A 22,671-nucleotide genomic window follows, 5' to 3' on the forward strand; every position below is an offset into this window, starting at 1 on the left:
CTCAATATTTTAATGTTTACAATATTAATGAGGTAATAATACAAACTCAGAAATATTTATCTTTTCCATATCTGAATAAACAAGCTGTTCTCAGAGGAAAGTAAGGTCCCCAAAACTCTGTTTGAAGCGAGACAGGTGGCAGGGTCCGAAAAATATATGCAAAGTAAAACAGTATGAAATTGTGTTGTCCTTTAAGGTCAGTTTATTTTTTCAGTTTATTCAGTCATGAAAACAAAGAGAGTTTTGCTTCACTGCCCAGCTGTTGGCTGTAGCATCATCACATGAAAGTGGTATCAGTTATCTAACTGTCAACATTAAAGCCACTGAGCGTCAAAATATGCCTTAAATCAACACAAATGTCCAACAACAACAACTTGTTGAAGAACAACTTAAAGGGTAACCATTATGCTTTTTCCCTGTTTTTCCTTCCCTTCAGTGTTTTATTTATTTTCTTGCGTATTTCAAAGATATTGAAAGTTAAAAAAGGTCAAAGAACAAAGCCAACAGAAACTCATCTCTACTGGAGAATAAAACACTGCTCCTGAAACACCTCGTCGGTAGCCCCGCCTTTTATTCCGTGGCTTTGTGACATCACACTACATCACCATGTCACACATTTGCATAATTTATGTCCAGCAGCTATTTTGGTATGTAAGAAATGATTTAGCTGTTGTTGGTAGTAGTGTTGGATCAGGCATGTGTGAGCTGACCAATCAGAGGAGACTTGGTATTCAGGAGGGAGGGGCCTTAAAGAGACAGGAGCTAAAACAGAGCATTTCAGACAGAGGGGGGATACAGTTCTGCTGCAATGGATTGTATGAGAAAACTGATGCGTTTTTTGAGCATTGAAATATGTAAACCTATTCTAATAGTAACCACAAAATAAATGAGCAGAAATTGTCTCCTGTAAGATTAGCACGCTGATATTATGTCACCATAGAACTTGGTCAAAACCACATGAATTGCATGCTGCACAAAAAAATGCAAAACTGTGAAAATACAGAAAGCACGAGGACTGGGGTCAGTGAAGTCTGGATCACTCGGGCACTCTCACCAAACATGCTTTTGTGTGTAAGAGTGACAGCAGAAAACCCCTTAAAAGAAATTAAATGCAACAGCTGGTCAGGCTTGAGAGAGAGAGGGTAGAACTTTGCAGAAAAAGCAGGAGGTTGAAAACGGAAAGACGGACAGAGCATTTCTTCTCCTCATATATTGATTGCTCACGTGATTTTTCATGAATTTTGTTGTAGACATGGAAACAAACCACGTGGAATCTAAGAAGTTCTGTGTTTTACATTTGTGGCAGCGGCTGAGAAGAAGAATGTTTTAATTATAACGAGCCAAGAGAAGAAACCTTTATCAACAGAGCATCGAAATCAACCTGTTCTGGGAGGTGCATCGCAGTAAAACGGCAACAGTGAGAAAGGAGGTGAATGAGAACATGATCAAAATGCAAATAGAGAAGTCAAGGGTGAAACAACAAAACACAGGAAAGTGACTACTAGCCTACAACACACCCCTTCCTCCTCTGGCCTACTTTTCAGTATTCCTTCCATTCTTCATGCCTTCCTCTCCTCAACTTCTCATCCCCTTTTATCCTTTTAATTTCCTTTTGTCCCCCTCTCTGTCTGACCTCTGCTTTCCTCCGTTTTTCCTCCCTCCTTCTCTGCCCGTCTGCCCTGTGAGGAAACACAGACTTTTAAACTTCCCCTCCCTCTCCTATAATGATATTTTTATAGATGCCTTTCCCGCCGAGCCTGCCTGAGCTGTTGTCACCAATCCTCTCGTGTGTCACTGGCACACACACACTCACACAATCACACACACACACACACACACACACACACACACACACACACACACACACACACACACACACACACACACCTCCCAGCACATTAAAATCCCAAACCACACCCTCCAGCTCCAGCTCTGGAGCGCCTCCCACTGCGTCTCTTAACTTTTTTTCTGGACATAACAGTGAGGTCTCCAGCTGCCGTTTTGTCACGCTTGGAAGCTGTTTTCTTGCATTTCTTTTTCAAATTGTCACCCACCAATTTCCCTTCTCACAGTCACATCTGGAACTCCATACATCTTTGTGTCCCTCCACTCCAAACTTGGTAAGTAAACTCAGCATTTTTTAGTTTGCATTTTTTTTTGGTTTGACTGCCGGAGCTGTCTGTATGGGATTCATGTCCCATTCAAACCCATTGTACTTGTGAACTGCTTCTTAAACACACCAATAACTCTATTATAAGGACAAACTGTTCTTATTCAGCCTGCTAGTGTTGAAGATAGTAGCCTAGATTAAAATATCAAACAATTCCTGCTCTGTCTGAATATTTAGGTGTCTCTTTAAAAATGAAGGTGTTTATTTTTCTTCATAAGCCATCACACAGTTGTTTTAAGGAGCCCTTCCTGTGGGTATTTTAACACATCATAACTTCTTTTCTCTTCTAAAGTTTTGTTGGAAATGAAAGGGGCGTTGTCAGGCACCAGTGTGTGCGTCTATGAGTATTTAGTGTGGCGTTGCGAGGGAAGATAATGTTCCGTTTTTTCAATGGACACAGGAAATGTGTGTGTGTGTGTGTGTGTGTGTGTGTGTGTGTGCCTGTGAGTGGACCTTTAACTGAACTTAAGAGTATCTCTAAGTCCTGCCCATATGGCAACACTAAATTCAATGAATATCTTATGGAGATTTGTATGTAGTTTGCAGTGACCATGCCTTGACATAGTTCATTTCATCACCACTGCTGCTTCTTTACAAAAAGTTTAAGTTTTGTAATTTGCTGTAGAATTAAATGAGTGTAGACGTGTTATTATTCAGACTATTCTTGTTTCCTGCAAGTTGAGCTTTAACGCTGAATTCCTGTCTCACATTTATGACTGAGTTGCATTTTGATTGAGGCTCTTCATCACTGTTGCATCCTCCCTTCACCTCGGAGCGCCCTCTTGTGGGCAGCTGTGTCCAGGTTTTCCGTGGTTAGGAGGAGATTTTTCTGACAGGGCTGCAGAAATGGAGAGTCATCCTCATCAGGCAGTGTTTGCTTTGGAGCTTGCAGTCTGAGGAAAGCCCTGACATTTTGGCAATGGCGCGAAGATTAAATGTCATGAGAAATGAGGAGGTTACAAATACCGAACAGTCTGTTGGAAACTAATTTGCATCCCCCTGCTGACATGCAGTTATACACTGCTCCTCACAGCGCATGGAAAAACGCAGAGATGGATGACAAAAGGACAGAAGGGAGATTCTGGTGCTGAGCATGAATGTGTAATCCACTCCGACACACATTACACGCAAGTTGTGAGCTTCTTGTGTGGGCTGGTTGAAGTGAAACCCCCCTCAAATCCTTTTATATTGCATTACATGCAGTAATAAAAGGTCAAACATCCTATTTTATTAAATGCAACTGGAGAAAGCCACTCGTAATAAAACTACAAACATCTTCTCTCCCAACTTTTAATTAAGTTTTATGAGCCCCACGCTCATCAGACACACAAATGAAGTGTGACGCAACCACTAACGCAGGCTAAATGAATGCAAGAATGAAAGTTTAATGTCTGTCAATAGGAAATAATCATGTATGTTCTGACTTTGTCACAAAGGAAAGTTTTAAAGCAGCATAGTTCTCTAAGTATTTGCACAGTATTTGATGTGAGAGAGGCACTAAGACGAGGCACTCTTGCACAAAGCCACATCCTTTGGACTCGGGAAGGCCGATATTCAGCATTTACTAATTATCGTTATCAGTGATTTTCCTGTTAGATTGCCTATAAAGTAAACTAATTTAAAATGTGGCTTCAATGCAGTATCCTATCGCACAATATTCCCCCACACAAAAAACAATAGCTGATGGGTTATACGTCACAAATAATAGCCTATAAACACTGAATAATCCGAATCTGGCAAAATACTCAAGTAAAGTACCTCAAAATTGTACTTAAGAACAATAATTGTACTTCACTGGTTGTTAATATCCATCACAAATGTTGGTTTTCAGACTCCTTGATTTCTAATAATCAGTATCGGTATAGGCCATGAATGAGCCATATCGGTCAACCCCTCATGAAATTTACTACAAATTGTTACTATTACTACATTAAGCGTCTTTAAAGATGCAAAATGTGAGAATTTTTGATGAAAACATTAAAGAATTAACTATATTATCAACAGAATTCATGCTAACCAGCTAGCCACTCCCCTCGTCCCCGAGGTCCAGGTCTGAGCCCCTAGCTGCACGGCTAACTGAGGCCGCGGTTAGCGCAACCCTATTTGTTTTGAGTATGAATTTGACAGGTGGCCAACTCTTACATGTTGTGCCTTTAAACATAGGGCCCCAGTGTTAATTTGAAAGTATTTACTCTGAATGCGGAAGGATGGGAGGAGGTTTGTGATATTTGATAGGAGGAGGATTTGTCGGGGGGTTACTGTGAGATTTCGAAAGGTGTTGAACTATCAGGGAACAGGTGTGATGGGACTGAGAGTAGAATAGAAAAATGGAGGAGCATGGCGGGATCTCCTTTTGACCATCAGGTGTTCACCAACTTCTTCTCTGCCATGTGGGAGTCATTACTCAGCGCTGTCACTGCAGGAATGTGTGTATAAACGGACTCTGTCTCTCACACACACACCTAAAAACCATGTTAGTGTCCAACATGAAAGAATTCCTGTGTCAGAGGGAAGTCTTTAAACCCAGCATGAAAACAGTTGTGTGCATGGGTGTGTGTCTCTGTGTGCTCATTTATCAGCTTTTTGTCGGTTCCTGATTCCTGAAGGAGGTGTGTAGCACACACACGGACACACACACACACGCACGAGCACACACAAGCACACAGACTGTACTCCTTTGCAATGTTGTAGGCTTCATTATAGTGCAGAATGATGTATGCCTGCAGATCGTCTATTCTCTCCTATGCAACAGAACTCAACATTGCTCAAATAGTTTCCTTTATTATGTCGTAAATGTCCAGTTATTAGGTTTGTGTTGCCAATAATAAAAGTCTCATGACTGTTATGAAAGACTATGTTTGTAACGACAGTGTTGTTGTCTCATGTCAAATCTGAAAGAATAATTTGTTTGCACTTATAATCTACTTACAATTCAAATGGAGTAGTCTGGTGGTATGGCAGCGGGTACTTCTGTATCTTTTGCCAGATGGCAGCAGGATGTTGTGTTTGTTCACACCGACCTTTCAAACAGGACTTTCCACTCTTCTCAAATTTAGATTGCATATAGTGAGAAACAACGTAACCGTGTTGTGTTACCTGAAAGTCAGTCCAATGGATTCATGTATGTGATCGACCGGTTATCGGCCTGGCCAGTTATCGGATCTGATGGGTTTTCTTTTGTCACTTTGCTGTTAAAATAAATTATTTTGAAATGTAGGACTCAGGATCTGATGCCAAATAAAGTATTAATCATCTTTGTCTGTAGACTAACTCAAGTTAAGATAAATGCAAAATGCAAATTCAGTCAATCACTCAGCAACAATCCATCACAGGTTAATTATCAATTGCATTCTAGTGGGGGGCCTTTTAAATCAAGATGTACAATGCTCAGTAGTCGATGACTGTCAGCCATTGGCTAATCAATTTCAATTATCGGTGAAGTCCCCTCAATTATTAATAATCTGTATCAGCCCTGAAAAAACACATCAGTTGATAGCTACTATGAACAGTAAAGTGGGAAAAGCTTCGACTGAAGAAACACAATGCAGAGCTGATGCCGACAAGCCTGAGATGTTCTTAAATGCTTCTGTATTCAAAGTCAAACCTTGGTTTCATCCTCTTCAGTCGAAGAAAGGCTGCACTTCTTGTCTGCATTTTAGGGGACAAGTGAGACGGGACACACAGTCACGTTTGTACAATATTTGGTGGATTGTGGTGGATCCAGCCCCTAAAATGGGACACAGCAAACATGGAGACAACCTCAGGCCAAACCGTCAAATAATTTGCTTTGCTAATGCTAATGCTAAAGATGTGCAAATAGTCAAGTTGTCTCAGTGTGTAGCCTTCATGCAGCCAGTTCTTCTGTGGAAGGAAGGCCTCATTACATTAATCAAATCCGTAATGTAAAGGATTATAGCTGTCGCACTGGCTAATCTTGTTATAGTTCTAATTTGGTACTTTGGTGACATCATACATCCTAAAAACTCTGTGTGTGTGCGTGCGTACAGTTGTGTGCTCTTCCTAAACACAGCTTTGTTTGGCCGCTGGCTTCGCTCCAGGGGAGATGTGCCTTTTGTGTTGTCTCTAAAAATAAGTCTTTGCTCGGTTATTGTTGTTATGTACACATACCCTCGCACACACACACACACACATTCACACACACACACACGCACGCTTTAACACAAATTAACGCAATTTTGATACTGTTGGGCCACGCCTGGGTGAAACAAATTGCGAAAAACAGAGCATGAATCTAAACTCAAGCTGCATTAAGTAGCATTCATGAAACAAATATAAGGTAAGGTGGCAGGTATAAAATGTTGCATTAGTTTCAAGTGGTGCGATGGATCTGTTCGAAGGGTTCCTGCAAAACAAAATGAGGAACTCGAGACTGAGCGAATCCCAACAGCTATTCCAGATTGAGGGTTTCGAGGAGGAAATGTTGAATATTGAGTCTGGACTGTGCGACCTCATCGGGGGCCAGAGGGCTCCACTGGAAGCCTTTTCCTTGCCTTCCTCTCTTCCTCAATTAGTTTTTCCATGGCCAAAGACAGAAAGGGAAAGAGAGAGAGAGATACAGAGAAAGAGAGAGTGGGACAGTGAGAGAGACGGGGGAGTGAGATTCAGAGGCCCAGTTAAGTCTGTGGCTTTGTGTTTTATGAAAAGAGTAAAAAAAAAGGACATTAAAAGTCAGCATTTTCCACCAGGCAAGGGAATCAGTCGGCAGACACACACACACACACACACACACACACACACCCACACACACACACACACTTGCACCGAGTCCCCCAGCCTCCTATTATAAGGCTGAGCGGAGAGTAGGAATGGCAGCATTTGTGCCTGTTTGTCAGAGTGTGAGGTGGCTGGAGTCCGAGTCCATCAACCTTTGTGAAGACACAAAACGACAGTAATGTCATCATTTGTCTTATTTGTATTTGTGTCCACATGAAGGTGACATCAAGCAAACACAAAACAGGATAATATGCTTCAGGTGACCTGTCATGTGGCGTAATGCTGCTGTCTTTCCATTACAGCTTTACCAAAGAGTTCGTAACGCTACTGTCAGTAGCTGACCCTTACAGGAATGAAAACAAAACTTTTTGGGGTGGTTGAACAAATGCTTTATTATAATTTCACACAGATTATGTCCTTTCAGACATGAAACTTGAAAATACTTTGACATTTTAATAACACTAATAGAGTAGAATTCAATAGCGTGGATAAGTAAACGGACATGTTATGATCAATATCGGTTTTCATACCAAAGTATATCTTGACGCTGGTCTACCGCTGCAACCCTACATGTGATCCAAACAACTCGTAAAATCCAAAAGTCAAAACTTATTGAAAATGATCAGATGTAATCATTTCCATAACTCACAACATGTTTTTATCCAACAAAATATTCTGCTTCAGTCCATATTTGTTGGTGTACTGAACTTAAGTACAATTTTGAGGTACATTACTTGAGTATTACCATTTTATACTTCCACTCCACTACATCTGGAGGCAAATATTGTACTTTTTACTCACAACATTAATTTGATAACTTTAGCTACTAGTTACTTTACAGATTACATTTCAATTAAGTTGTTTCATCGACAAAAACAAAAACAATGATTCTGATGATCAGACGACCCGTAGTATACTGTATATAAAAACTTATTTAACATCAAATACTATAAGACTTTAGTCAAGTACTATTCATATGGGTGAATTTCACTTTTACCAAAGTGATATTTTAACATGAAAGCTTTACTTTTACTCAAATATGACTTTTCGGTCCTTTTTACAAGACTGGCCAAAAACAACATCCAAAAACATTTTGCTTCCAGCTTCCCACACACAAAGGGAGGAACACTTTGTATTAACAGGGCGCTCAAACCCCATAAATTGCATTAATATAACCACAATAGCAGAAAATCTATTTGGTTTTAACACTATTAAAATTCAGGATTTTGTTTTTTAGAGCAATGATGACGACAGACATTTGAAACTTCAGACTTTATTGCCCTAAATGCATCACCCTCACAGTGAAAAATAATAGATAGCAGTCTCTGTGTGTTCATGAATGACTCAAGTGATGACTGATGTGTAAAGCATCGTCACTCACTTGGATTATCAGGACTGTTAGCCACATATTCTGCTGATTGACACGCCACAGCTGAGGCAGTTTGTCTGTTGTGATAGATGAGGCATGAAGATCTGTGAAATTAGTGTTATGCATACCAGACTAGCGCGGCTAATGGACTCAGCATGCATGTGGATGTGTGCTGTGTATGTGTGTGTGTCTGCAGCTGTTGCCTGGTGTCAGGGGCAGTTATCAGCGCTTTCACACTTAACTACGAGCGGCAGCACCATTCCCAGGGACCCCTGAGGAGCACACGGCTCCATGTTCAGGTTTATAACTCCAGAGAATCACACTACACACAAAGTAAAGACCAAAGGAAATTCTCGTCATAGTAATGACAATAATAAATACACAAAATGTGTAGTTTTTGCTTCTATGTGAGCATTACAGTTGGAAGAATCAAATGAATAAATCATTTTCTAATATAAACCCCCACAAAGGGGGCATGTATACATTTATGCCTGCAGTCTGCACAGCTTGAATCAACTTCATTCATCTGAACTGCGCCTGTGAGTCTCTCCTCTGAGTTTTCTCAGAAGGCTCGATAGCGGCTTTGTGTAGTTTATTTGTCCGTGTGTACGCTCAGTCAGTGTGTGTGCGCGTTTACGCTCATGTTTTTGTTTTTCTCGCTTCCCTCCATTTCTCTCCAATGGGGTGTCCTTTTATTTCTGTCTGTCTCCTCCCTCCCTCCCTCTCTCTCCTCCCTTTTCCTCGTCTCTTCACTGAGACGAGAAGGCAGCTGTGGATGGAATCAGATCCAGCTGTGTGTTGGTGTGTGTGTGTGTGTGTGTGTGTGTGTGTGTGTGTGTGTGTACATGTCTGGGAGATTATTTGTGGCTCCAAAGAATGTTCCTCGCAGGTCAGATTAGACTCAAATACCAAAGAAATGCTTTATAATAGATGCGCTGAATTTAGTTTTTGGTTTCTACCTTGTCCTCTTTTTGAAGTCTGACCGGCCACCCTGAACACACAGTTATTATAAAATGTTAAAAACGGCTGACTTTGTGGGAGTTAATGTAGCTCTAAGGCTATAAAAATCAGACCTCTTAGATGCTGCTGCAGGTCCTTGAAATAAGTTTGGGTCTCACATTTCCACCCAGTTTGACCTGTCAACCACACACCACTTTATGTTCACACACATCCTGTGAGGGCTGCAACCAACCTTTATTTTCATTATTGATGCTGAGTATTTTCACGATGAATCGATTATTCATTAAGTCCATAAAATGACAAAAAAGGGAAAAATGCTCGTCACAATTTCCCAGAGTTCAATGTGACATCTTTTAATCACTACCTTTGTCCAACCAACAGTCCAAAACCCAAAGTCTCTTCATTTACTGTCATAAATATCAAAAGAAAAGCAACAAATCTTCACATTTAAGGAGCTGGAACCTTGACATTTTTTGCTTGAAAAATTACTGAAAAGATTTATAGATTATCAAAATAGTTGGCAATTAAGTTGCCTTCAATCAATAGATTGACTAATCGTAACATTTTTTTTTTTTAAGGTGCACAGGGACTATATTAAAGGGGCAATTTGTAAGAATTGACCACCTGTTGAATTTATACTCGAAATCAAAGGGGGGCAGCATATCATCGGAGTAACCGCTAACTGCTGCCAACTGTAGCTGCCATCAGCTAGTTAGCTCAGTTAGCCATGCAGCTAGCCGTGGGAGCTCTGAGCATCAGGGGATTGTTGGTGTTTACACCGCTACTTCAGGAGCTTTGTACTATGATGGGCGAAGGTTAGCTGGTTAGCATGCTATCTGCAGTAAATATCTTTGCAACAATACAAAGACGTCATTCATAAGTCATTCTTTACATTATGTTGATTATTTTAGTTGAATTTTGGATGCTTTCAACTAAAATTCTGACAAATGGCATCTTTAAAACATTCAAAAACTAATCAAAATCATCAACAGAATGTGATGAAATAACAATTTGGAAGTTATGTCAAAGCATGCTAACAAGCTAGCCCCGGGCATAAAAACCTCTCTCTCCCAGAGGTCCAAAGCTCATAGCTGCATGACTAACTGAGCTAACAAGCTAATAATAGCTACGGTCATTGATGTGTAAACAGAATACAGTTAGCAGCAGTTAGCAGTGACACTGGTGATATGCTGCCCCCTATTTGTTGGGAATTTTTTTTGTTGGGTGGCCAGTTCTCACATAATGCACCTTTAATGCTGAAAACTCTGTGCTGTGTTTTGTATGCTATTTCAGTATAAGGTATTTATAGGCCGGCATTGCTTATTGCACATTGTTTATGTTAAGGACATGTTTTGACATATTAAATGCACGTGACCAGCATCAGCTCCACTTGTGCCGCATTCCTATTTCTTCCTCACATGGTTTCAGGTGCAAATGAAAGTGCTTGTTGCCAGGTTATTGTCTTCTTCAGGTTCATTCTCAAGAGCACTATGATCGGGAGCATTTGGCAAGAAAAACTGCTGCTGTTTACATTCCTGTCTAAACCCCAAAGTGTATAGCTCACTTTTGATGTTTCCACGCCTCCGTTTTACTATTTACCCCCTCGTTCAACCTCCCTCCAGCTCAGACAGGGAGGGCCTATCCTCTGGCACACCCTGCAGCCACATCATGCTCGCACACAAAAACCGTGGCCTGCTTCCTGTCGGCGGGGAGAGGCTGTTTTTACTGTGACTCCATTTTGGCGGAGAGGGCTAATTCCTCTGCTGTCTGGCACTGTGTACGTGTGTGAATGTGTGTGTGTGTGTGTGTGTGTGTGTGTGTGTGTGTGCTTGCACTCACATGTGCTTTTAAACATGTTTGTGTCTCTTCCTGCTCAGTGTCTGAACTTCTTTGGTGGCAGTCATCAAAATCAAACTCGTACTATCCCCACAGGGTAGTTAGATGAGTTGGATGTGTACAGTGTACACACACACAAACACACACACACACACACACACACACACACACACACACACAGGGAATGGTGGTGTTAGAGATGACGACTTAACTCTGCATTTGTATTGTAGGCTGTAAAACAGCATTTAAAGCGATGCTGTAAAAGTGTTGGAAATAAATGAATTCTAGATTTCAGATTTTGTGATTATTCGCAGCGATGAATGTTGCTGACAAAGCATTTAACATGCTGAGCGAAGCCCTTTCCTGGGTTTCAAGAATCAGGATTCAAGTCCTTATTGTCATTGTGTAAAACAACGAAACAGTGAAACGAAAAAGTTACTAAGAATAAAATAAGCATTGAAAGGATTGTCAACACTTAATTCAGACATCCAAAATACATAGATACAAAGAAATCGTCAGCAGATATCAAATTAATAAAGGACAGATAGTGACATTACTGTTGTACAGTCCTCCATTGTTAGAGTTCAGAAACAGAAGAAAATCAAGGGGGCGATCATATCTTAAGCTGAAGCTCATAAACACACACACACAGGCACACACACACACACACACACGCCTGTTATGACTGTCAACACTGTTGTCTGTGGCCACACACATCTGGGCATTTAGTTTGTGTCAAAATGCTACGAATACCAAGGTCATGCTGCAAAAACAAAGGAAAAAGCTGACATTTGACTAGCGTTTGCAACATTTAACGCATTAGTTGTAAACTAGAATAATCTCCAACTATTGCTATTGCTGAGTAATGTTTTTAGGTTTCTTTACTTCTATGAGTATGAACTGAATATCTTTGGGTTGTGGACAAAACAAGACATTTTTCACCATGTTCTGACATTTTATAGGTCAAACAACTAATGGGTTAGTAGAGAAAATAATCGACAGACTCATCAAGAATGAAAATAAATGTTAGTGGCAGCCTTTGACCCAGTACCTTAAGAGTTCATTTTAAGCAGGGATGCCTAAACTTTTTCTGTTAGAGGGCCAAAACTGAAACTTAATGGTGGACCACGGGCCGAACGCAAGTGCCTATTGTGTTAAGATGCAGAATGGTACTATATGGGGGCCCAGAGAGGCAAGTGAGAAAAAGAGATTGATGATGGTGATACATTCTCTAAGTCTGTTTTGTTAGGATAATATCTTCCCCATTTCTTTCAGTTGCCTCTCAGGGCTTCAACACTTGTTTGGGCAGCCCTGATTTACAGTGTGTCAACCTTGCTCCTGGTTTGAAAGGGTTGACCCTACTGTACACCTTCTTAGCATCACTTTTAGCATCTCGATGCACAGGCATGGTATCACTGGATGAAATAGTCTGCTAATGCTGCCATGCTAATGCAGCATGTTATATTCCTGCCCGTGCTGAGACCGCAGAGCACGGACTGCCCATTCGAAGATGTAAACAGTCGACTCCTGTCTTCTATCAACAAGTCACAGTCAGGATTACGGCCTTCAATCACTGCAGAGTAAACACCACACACCCACATACTGAACACAACACACACACACACGGTTTGGCATACATACTGTATAGACACATTTGAGCTCGTATCTCAGTAGCCATTTGCGTAATTTGAGGGGAGACTGAGAAGATCACTCTGGCTGTTTCATTAACCCTGCATTCTTCACAGTTGTTTGGAAATGTTGCAGAAGTCTGGAGTCTGCGTATTTGCTTCATTCATCTCAGATATTCAACAGATTTTTTTCTTGAAGCCAATGAACGTTTTGTTAAAGTGACTGCAGATCAAGATATGCTTTCTGACTTTGTGCTACAAGCTCTTACAAACAACTACCAAGTAGGGCCCCTGCAATAGTTTTATCTGTGTGGTTGATGTTTGCTGATGACACAAGAGGGATTCACATTTCATGTATTTGCGTTTGTCATTAAAGTATTACATGTCGCTCCCAACAGATTCCTCTCTTGTGAAGGACTTGATCCACCGCTGACCCCTGCAGACCAGCCTGTGTGTGACAACCAGCATTAACGCACAGAAGCAGGACTGTCATCCACCCAAAGCTGAAACGCATTCTCCACATTGACAGCGAGAGACGCGCATAGCTACCGAAGCAGCCTGCGAGAGAATTCAACTGGCCTGACCGACGGGCAACAACCTGCAGACAAGTTAACCACACAGAAGGGCAGCCATGTTGATCATCTTAGCCTTCATCATCCTGTTCCACCTGGCTGCAGCCATCCTCCTCTTTGTTGCAACCATTCACAATGTGAGTATAGACCAAGAGGGAACATATAAGAGCATGGCAGTGCAGGACAATTTCATCACCTCTGTGTCCTTCCCTGATGTAGGCATGGTGGAAGGTGTCACTTGCCGGACGTGATTTGATCTACACCGACCTGTGGTACACCTGTAACACCACCTGCTATCCTGTGGAGAACAGCCATACTGTTGAAGCAGGTAGGACAGTATGTGTGTGCTGTTTGTGTGCGGAACAAATATCTCATTTTTTCTTATTTTTACTAGATCATGTTTTCTTAATGTGTCCTGGAATTATTTGTCAAATTGGTGTTGGGATATTAAATTTAAAGGGTAACTCCACCAATTTTTGCATTTACAGATCTTGACGAGTACTAAAATAAAGTAGTATAAAGCCTTTTGTGGCTCCAGAGGAAGCTGCATGGAATCTGATAAATTGCCTCCAGTGATGTCACTCATTTAAGATTTGGTATTTTTGCCACGAGGTGAATGTTTAAAGTATATCTTCTGACGCCACCTGTCCTCTGTCACATTTCCCCTCAGCCTATCTGCAGGCCGTCCAGGCCACGATGATACTGGCCACCATTTTATGTTGCGTCAGCTTCTTCGTCTTCATCCTCCAGCTCTTCAGACTCCAACAAGGGGAGAGATTCATTTTCACTGCTATCATCCAGCTATTGGCCTGTGAGTGACACACACACACACACACACACACACACACACACACACACACACACACACACACACACACGCGCGCACACACACACACACACACACACACACACACACACACACACACACACACACACACACACACACACATTCACCTATCAGTGTTGCTTTTGTGATTGCTGTTTTTGTGCAACTTGTTAATTAGTGAGCTTTAGAGGCACTGCTCCGGCTCTGGCTTTGTAGTCATCTCACCTATCTGTCACGCCACCACCATCTCCTTCGCCTCTTGAATGTGAATGTGAAATGACACGTATTTTAGAAACGTCGATATGACACGTATGAAACATACAAATTCGAACATATCCATGATTTGCAGAAACATAAAATGAAACATAGAAACATAAAAATGATTTTGTTCTGGTGTCAAAAAAAATGGTCAAATTATTTCTTTAAGTGGCACCAACTGGCTGTAGGAGACAAATGCTTGACTCTTTCAGAACATTCCTCCATCTGTCATCTCTCTGGTGTAACTCTCATCTTCCTCCTCCTCTCTCCTCCTCTAGCTCTATGCGTGATGATAGCAGCTTCCATCTACACAGCTCAGAAACAGAGCTTTCACGTGCCCAGTCTTCAGAAAGGCTCCTACGGCTCCTCCTACGTCCTGGCCTGGATCAGCTTTCCCATGACTCTCATCAGCGGCCTCATGTACCTGGTGCTCAGGAAACGCAAATAGATGTGACGGGCTTGACAGAAAGATATTCAAATACATTAATAGGAACACTTGGACATACACTTTTCCCTCAGCAAACACGTATGCACACATTGTCGTTATAGATTATATTATATGACCGGAGGTAAGGAAATACAACACAAATCACTAAAATGTCAAGTCTCAGGTTCAGAAAATTTCAATATAGAGCACTCAGCAACACATTTTTTCCACCGTGCATCCCAAATAGTCTCACCCCTCCACTTTCTGATGATATATCGTTCTCACTGAATGTGGCAAAGATCCGTGAGGACCCTCCAGACTCTCAATGTGCTCAGTAAACGGCCCTACAATACACGTTTTCCCTCTGAAGCACTGCTGTCTGACCCACTGTTATTTGGGTGATCCTTGTTTTTCTGTTTTCATGCTTGACAGTCACTAAAATGTGTTTTTTAAAACATTTATGGTCAAACATACACCACAATTCACATTTAATCAGCATCGAATAGTTTACAAAGATAACACCGACTGTATACAGTATAAAAATGGACGACGTTACAGCTCTCCAGAAGTGAGGTCGAAATATCTTTATCGCCACCCTGTGGCTGGCTGCAGTGTAGATCATAAACCCCTCTTGCTCCATGTTAGCAGATGGGACGTGGGTCAAAGTAAAAACCATTAGCTAGTTAGCTCAGTTAGCTCAGTTAGCTGCAGTCCTATTAGCTGACTCTGCCCAGACCGGAAGCTCAGAGCACTGGAGGAATGTTGGTGTTTAAAGTGCTAGCTGGTTAGCATGCTAACTTCAGTAGATATCTCTGCAGTACAGTACATAAATGTCTTTGACATATAATAATAATAATTTTGTTACTTTTTGAATGTTTTTAACAAAAAATCTTATATATTGCACCTTTAATAAGCTATTTGATGCTATAAAAAGGTGGTAAACACCATGACTGACAGTTCAGCCCTGCTCAAAATTGAGCGGGTGGGTGTATGGGCGGGAACTTGATACAGTGACATCACCAGCACAATATGGCGGCGCTTGTTTTTGGGATATTTTGGCTTCATTTTTGCACAATGGAAGTGGAGACGTGTCGTCCACCTTTATATGTATCAAATTGCAAATATGGATCAGCAAATGCACCCAACAGGCTCCTTGTTGTATTCAGTGAGCACATAGCTTCCCTCTCAAATTCTCACTTTCCCCCTCAGCCATTACACGAGCAGTGTCCCGACATACTGATTTGTCATCTGCTTCCTACCACCATTCATAGGAACTGGTCAGAAACATCCCATCAAGAAAGTTAATAGTTGAAGACAAACTGGGAGATTTGTCTTACTGGGACACTTTCCGAAGGGTCCATACGTTTTTTCTTTTCTTTTTCTTTTGTGAATCTGCAGTCAACGGAATTTATTTTGTACATATTTGCCGTGTATGTATAGTTAACTGCCAAAAACTTATTTCTAAGACTGAAATAATGAAATTATATATATAAAAAGAAAAAAAAAACAGAGAATCTTATGTTAACCATAGCTTACAGGAAGTGTAGTGAAGCAGTTGTAGTAGTAATATGTAGGATTTTAACCCCGTTGTTGTTTGTATTCTTGTGTTACTGACTTGTGTTTTGACGGTGATAAAAGGAACCAATGATGTGCTGTGATGTTTGGGATTTCAAATGACGACATAGAAACGTGCAAACTTGAACTAAGAATGAACATTTCTTTGTTATTGTTCTGCTTTTTTTTTGTTTTTGTTTATTTTTGTTCACAGCCTCACTAAGAAAAGGACAAAAGCTATTTATTGTTGAGAACCACTGTTGTGTATTTTAGCATCATGTGACTGAGGATGTATGAAGTAATCAAGTCTTGCTATGTTTTTCCCTACCATTCATTTGGTCCATTACTGAAACACCCCCATGCACATGTTATGCTCCTGTGCTCTGGCATTTAACAACAATAAATTTGTTACTGTATTGTTCCTGTCACCAATTCCCAGAACATTGTGTAAACTTGTCTTTTCCTCTTTCCCGTGTTGGTTTGGATGGTAAAACAGTGAATAGAGACCAGCTGGGTATTAACTTTACAGCTGCTAGGACTTAAAACATTTCTAGGACGCAAATAATATAAAGAAGCAAAGAGCCGGTTCAGCTTGGACTTGTCTGCTCGTTCAGAGGCGATCTGGGTTGTTATGAGGATTCAGGGAAAATACACGGAAGTGAAGAAGTCTCAAGATGATACTTGAAAATGATCGAAACAAGACTTTTGAGGCCAAGATTGTGATGTTTGTTTTTCTCTTAAGAGTTTATCTAAATAATATGCCTCCTGTTTGCTTGCAAGTTGTTGTCTTTGAGCAAATCCCTTTATATCCTATATTGAAATGAAAAGCAAGTTATCGTAACAGAAACGGCTAAAATGTTTTTGATTTTCTTTTTGACTGTTTATTAAAGATTATGTTTAGTTTGGATTTATTTGGTTGAGCTTTTCTGATTTCAAAACATATCTAAATTTAGAGTAAATAAAGTACTTGGACTTAAGTTCTGTGCAAACACAGCAGCTTCACTTCTACTCTTGATTCGGAATTGGAAATGTTTTGGTGCATTGTTGTGTTTATTTTCCTTTATTGTGCTTTATGTCAATGTAGATGTACTGTATCGTAGTCAAAGAACCACAGGACCATAGTGACAGAAAAAAAAAAAAAAATCATACGAGTTGTTGAAGCCAAAACTGTATTTAAGGGGATTTGTTTTTCTAATGCTTCATCAAGTATTAATTTCATATTGATTGAAAGTCTTTTGTTGAAATGGTTGTCGTTTTAATAAACAACAGTTTATTTCCCTGCGTAGGATTCATCCACAAGTTTTATACATTTGGCTTGTGTGTCATATTAAATTGGGGTGTTTCTGCTTGTTACAGGCTTATTTGCTTTCAGTATTTTTGGCAAATTAAATAACAACATGCTATTTGGAAGTTCCTGTAATCTGTAAAATATTACCGTGTTTTCATGTGTTCACATGCGATCAAACTAAAATGTTTGTCTACCATTGGCACCCGGTGGACTGATAGAAAGCTACACAATGTGTAGGTCATTGTTTTATAGTTTCAGACTACAGAGTAAAGCTCCTGTCAAGCACTCAAGAATGAACTTGTTTCTGCTCGGTGAATCCTGCTGCTGCTCTAATCTCGACATATTGAAAAAAACAATAATCTCCCCTGAAAGAATTTCTTGGTGCTTCTCATCTGATGTAGATCTCAATAAATGTGTTTTACAATAAATAAATTTCCTTTCTGTGTGCCACATCTACCACAGAGTCAAGTGTTAATCTCTGCCTGCATGCCCTCACATCCACTTTATTGCTGAAGATGAATATTTCACCCTATGCACTCCTGCGGTGCAATATTAGGCTTACTACTTTCCTTATTTGCAGTTCTGTAAAGTTAAAAAAATCTTGCAGAGGGAATAGGTACTGACATCCATAATTCTGAGGTACCTGTACTTACACTCCATGACATTTTGCAGGCAAATGTTGTACTGTTGTACTTACATTTATTTGATAAGTTACTATGCAGATTGCTGTTTCAGAGCCTAAAGTAGCTAATTTTAAATTAATTAAAATCAGATCAAATATTAGCTGTCTGTGGTATGGAGATTTTCATCTATTTATATCCATTAAAACCCACTTTTAATTAACATGGGTTTTAACTGCACTGTTTTATAAATGGAAGTTAACGTGAAGGTTTCAAAACAGTGTTAAATGTTGTGGGGGCCACTTATCTTGAGGATATATAAAAAAAGATCAGGAAGATAAATAAAAAGATAAAAGACATCGTTAAACACAGCTATTTTTATTAAGTATTTGGGCCTTCCTGTAAATTCGTCAGATGTTATACATTAAGTTCTGTCTTGCTTTGTGTAAAAACGTTGTTTGTCTGCCCCAGTGATGTGTGTGTTTTACTTGTATTCATTGATATTGACATTTTTTTGTTTTGCATTTTGTGTTCTGCCTTCTTGTTTTAACTTCTCCTAAAGTCTTCACTGACTGTTGAGTCAGTAATACAAACTAAAAACTAGCTTCCCTTTAAAAAACTGGGAAGCCAGTTGCACTACACAACAAGTTTCTCCTAACTCAGTCAACAGAAAAACACAGGAAACAATTCAGTCTATCGCCGCTGCTCTCGTCTTCAGGAAGCACACACAGCATTGACGCTGATGGATGACCCACTGGCAGCACCAGGACTGTCTGCAAGGGACGCAACTCCACAGCTGCCCATGAGGTGGATGCCTCCATCAAAACTGCCTGAGAGGGGGATGCCTCCACCAAAGCTGCCCGAGAGGGGGATGCCTCCGCCAAAGCTGCCCGAGAGGGGGATGCCTCCATCAAAGCTGCCCGACAGGGGGATGCCTCCATCAAAGCTGCCCGAGAGGGGGATGCCTCCATCACAGCTGGGGGGGAGGCAGATGCCTCCACCAAAGCTGCCCGAGAGGGGGATGCCTCCACCAAAGCTGCCCGAGAGGGGGATGCCTCCACCAAAGCTGCCCGAGAGGGAGATGCCTCCACCAAAGCTGCCCGAGAGGGGGATGCCTCCATCACAGCTGGGGGGGAGGCAGATGCCTCCATCATAGCTGCCTGAGAGGTGGATGCCACTCGTGACACACTCTTAGACGCTACAACACCAACAAACAAAACATAGATCAGTCTTTTAGAACTTTAAAACAATTTGTGCTCCAAATTGTTGAACTGCTTAAACTAAATTTGTCTTGAATGTAAAATGAATGTCATTTAACAATCAAATGTCCTCTAGTTCTCATCACATTTCACCTGATCGTCCTTACCTTTGGGAGCTCTTCTTTTGATCGCCTTCCTCTTTTTGCCCTACACAAAAACAAATACGTCTTTACACTTTCCATATGGCATCAGCTAATAAAAACGCATGGCAGTGACTCTCCTCCAGTGATGTATGTGGTGATGTAAACATGTATGAGTTGTGTGTGAGCAGTGTGTACTTACATAGTTTTCAATGACTGACCAGCCTGGGTGTCTCTGGGCGTGGAGTTGTTTCTCTATTTCGGCCTGTTGGTAATATTTGGCCTGCTCCTCTGCTGACAGTGACTTCCACTGTGGACACACGGACAAAACACTTTCCGTTAGCACACGCACACACACACACACACACACACACACACACACACACACACACTATACACACTGAGTACAGACACAGATGCACATAGGTCGTAAAGGGGTCAATCATTGTAAAGATGTAATGATTTAGAGTTAGTTTAGCTTTTTCTAGTCATTGATCAAGTTTGTAACGCTGTCTGTCACTCTTACTCTCTGTCCCAGGACTTTATTCACGATCCCGTTTCCCATCATCTTGATTTCCTCATCCATATGAGGCCTGTGCTCCTTCATGAACAGCAGGAAGGCATTCGGCGGCCTTTTTATATATGGACGGTCGTCCTCCTGCTGGCTGTCATGCTTTATATTACTACGGCACAAAAACAGGGTGAGAGCTCATGTTAACGCTGTGGAAACATTGTGATCAGCAGAAAACCCTAACCCATTAAAAGACACTGATTATCAAAAATATACAGATAAATAACAGAAATCAAACAACAGAACACAATCTACTTTTTGACCAAAACCGTCCACAACAAACTTACTATGAGTTGGAGGCACTTGGCTGAGGAGCAGCAGGGACACAAGGAGCGTGGCGCTCTCCATTCCTACACACATAACAAGTCACACATGATTAGACAGGAGAAAGAGAGAGTGTGTGTGTGTGTGTGTGTGTGTGTGTGTGTGTGTGTGATGATGCAAGCACAAGCTCTGGAAATGTGTGCACTGGTGTGTTTGTTTGCATTCACGTGTGTGTCACTTACAGCACTCCAACATTTTGCAGGTTTTGGTCCGAGCCTCCAGGGAGCGCCATCGCTGGTACATTGTTATACTGGAGAGACACAAACAGAACAGGTGCTTAGACAAGCTGCGATGGTGACATGTGTCCACCAGGTGTCAGGATTTCCCCTCACAATAAATTATAATAACTCGCTGCAATTAAATAATTCTAAAATGTGGCATTTTTCTAAAGGACCTTTGAACTGGCACTGCAGGACAAAGTCAGATTTTACATGTGTTATTCCTGTAAAGCTGTGACTGTTCCAGCACTGATATCTTTCTCCTACAGCACTAAACCTGCTGTTTATTGCAACCAAACAGTGATGTTAAGAGTATGTGTGGTGAACCAGGGTCTTACTGTGTGTGGAGGAACAGGGTGACCGACGGCTGCTGCTGCAGGTATCAGCTGTGGGATGCCGTTCACAGGCCACTGATACGGCAGGTACTGTGGAGAGAGAGAGAGGGAGACATTTAATTATGCCACAATAACACTCTTCTTCCATACATGAAACCACACTCTGGGTTCAGACACTTTACAGGTGTTGTGTATCATTACATTCAGGATAACAAAGTGATCTTACATTAAAATGAACATTTTTTCTGCCTTTTTCAAAGCATCCACCACTGACAAATGTCTGTTTCAATACAGAAATTGATCTACTCTAAATGATATCTTTGCCTAACCTATAATTAGTAGCTTACCTGTACCTGGCTATAAGTGCCTGGCTGACAACCACCATATCCTCCGACCTGACTCTGTACATGCTGAGGCTGAGTGTTCAGCTCAAGCCAAGCAAGGACAGGAGGAGGAGGTGCAGGGATGGGACCCTGGCCATAAGAGCCTGGCAGACCATCCAGGTGACCTGCCTGCATTGTGCCCACTTGACACTCCCCATTGTACATGGGGTGAGCGGTCATAATGGGAGGAGAGGCTCTCTGGAGGGGGGACCCATCATATCCTCCGACCTGACTGTGTACTGGCACAGGCTCAGGCTGGGTGTTTAGCTCCAGACCAGCAGGGTCAGGCCGAGGAGGTGAAGGGATAGGTTGGTCATCCGATAGATATTCTGTGGCGTTGTTGAGTAGGGTCGACATCACTTCCCAATCCTTCCCGGACAGAAGCATGTTAACATCAACAATCATATGCTCCATCTTGGCAGCAAGGATGACTGTCAATATTATTTCTGGTCCTTAAACTCTTCACGTGGTTACTGGACTCCTGTCACACACATTGAAAGGAAGCTCCTTTTTAGACCCCTTTTTCAGGAGTAACATACGTTATATTGGCTTTGGGATATATTGTACCCCACAATGTTTATATGGCAGCAGATGTGGACAAATTATAGGATCAGTTATCTGTATTGGTTGTATTACTCAAACTAATATATTTCCATCAGTGCCCCAGTAGGAAATGAGTGTACAGTATTGAAACATCATGAATACTGTGCAGAAACTAACAAGCGTTAAAGTGAATGTTTAGCTAATATCAGCTTCACCAGTCAGCAGAGAGTCAATAATATCTAGCCATCCTCAACTTTGACTGAATTGCTGCATGTAGGTGAGTCTGGTCTGTTTAACTACTCACTCAGAAGGTTTGTTTTCTCTGACGGCTCAGTTCGCTCGCTGCTCTTCAAACTGCTTGTGACGAATAGATTGTGTCTATGTTGCTCTGAAAGGATGTCTGTAGTTGACTGGGCTAAGTCTGAAGCAGAAAGAAAGTCCTCTGCTCAGGCTCAGTTAAACTCAAGTTTTGTTGATACAACACGTCTCCATGATGACCCCGAAATTCCATCCTTAGATTCAGAGTCAACACCTGGAATGGTTATATTTCAAATATCAGCCTCAACATTCTGAAGGCAAACTAGCATTTTTCTAAAAATCTGCATTTGTCTCATTAAAATGAAATAAAATGTTGTTGTTATTACACATCTATGAAAACGAGCCTGTGCAGCACCCCAAAAAACAAAATTGTACACATAACATGCGTTCATGATGAA

At 41.2% G+C, this 22,671-nt stretch overlaps 2 protein-coding genes across 3 annotated transcripts; one reads left to right on the forward strand and one right to left on the reverse strand.

Annotated features, from left to right (window-relative positions):
• The first annotated feature begins 1,980 nt into the window (after positions 1–1,980).
• emp2 (epithelial membrane protein 2) lies at positions 1,981–18,078 on the forward strand. The gene is made up of 5 exons (XM_084370529.1): positions 1,981–2,120; positions 13,096–13,406; positions 13,489–13,597; positions 13,940–14,080; positions 14,632–18,078. Exons 2-5 carry the CDS (start codon positions 13,329–13,331, stop codon positions 14,799–14,801), a joined length of 498 nt encoding a protein of 165 aa, XP_084226655.1. The 5' UTR covers positions 1,981–2,120; positions 13,096–13,328; the 3' UTR covers positions 14,802–18,078.
• Positions 18,079–18,600: 522 nt separating this feature from the next.
• Positions 18,601–22,455, reverse strand: LOC311267449 (uncharacterized protein). Of its 2 annotated transcripts, none has more exons than XM_084370528.1 (9): positions 22,260–22,455; positions 21,383–21,893; positions 21,033–21,119; positions 20,659–20,726; positions 20,440–20,502; positions 20,108–20,264; positions 19,784–19,891; positions 19,609–19,648; positions 18,601–19,440 (listed from the first exon to the last, which is right to left on the reverse strand). In XM_084370528.1, the coding sequence occupies exons 2-9, from the start codon at positions 21,824–21,826 to the stop codon at positions 18,902–18,904; spliced, it is 1,506 nt and encodes a 501-aa protein (XP_084226654.1). In that variant the 5' UTR covers positions 21,827–21,893; positions 22,260–22,455; the 3' UTR covers positions 18,601–18,901. The 2 variants fall into 2 exon arrangements, with proteins under 2 accessions (XP_084226654.1, XP_084226653.1); XM_084370527.1 differs by having other exon boundaries at positions 21,377–21,893; positions 22,260–22,454.
• Between the last annotated feature and the right edge of the window lie 216 nt (positions 22,456–22,671).

This window comes from Pagrus pagrus (genome assembly GCF_965226575.1).
Source record: "Pagrus pagrus genome assembly, chromosome: 13".
NCBI classification, from domain to species: Eukaryota; Metazoa; Chordata; class Actinopteri; order Spariformes; family Sparidae; genus Pagrus; species Pagrus pagrus.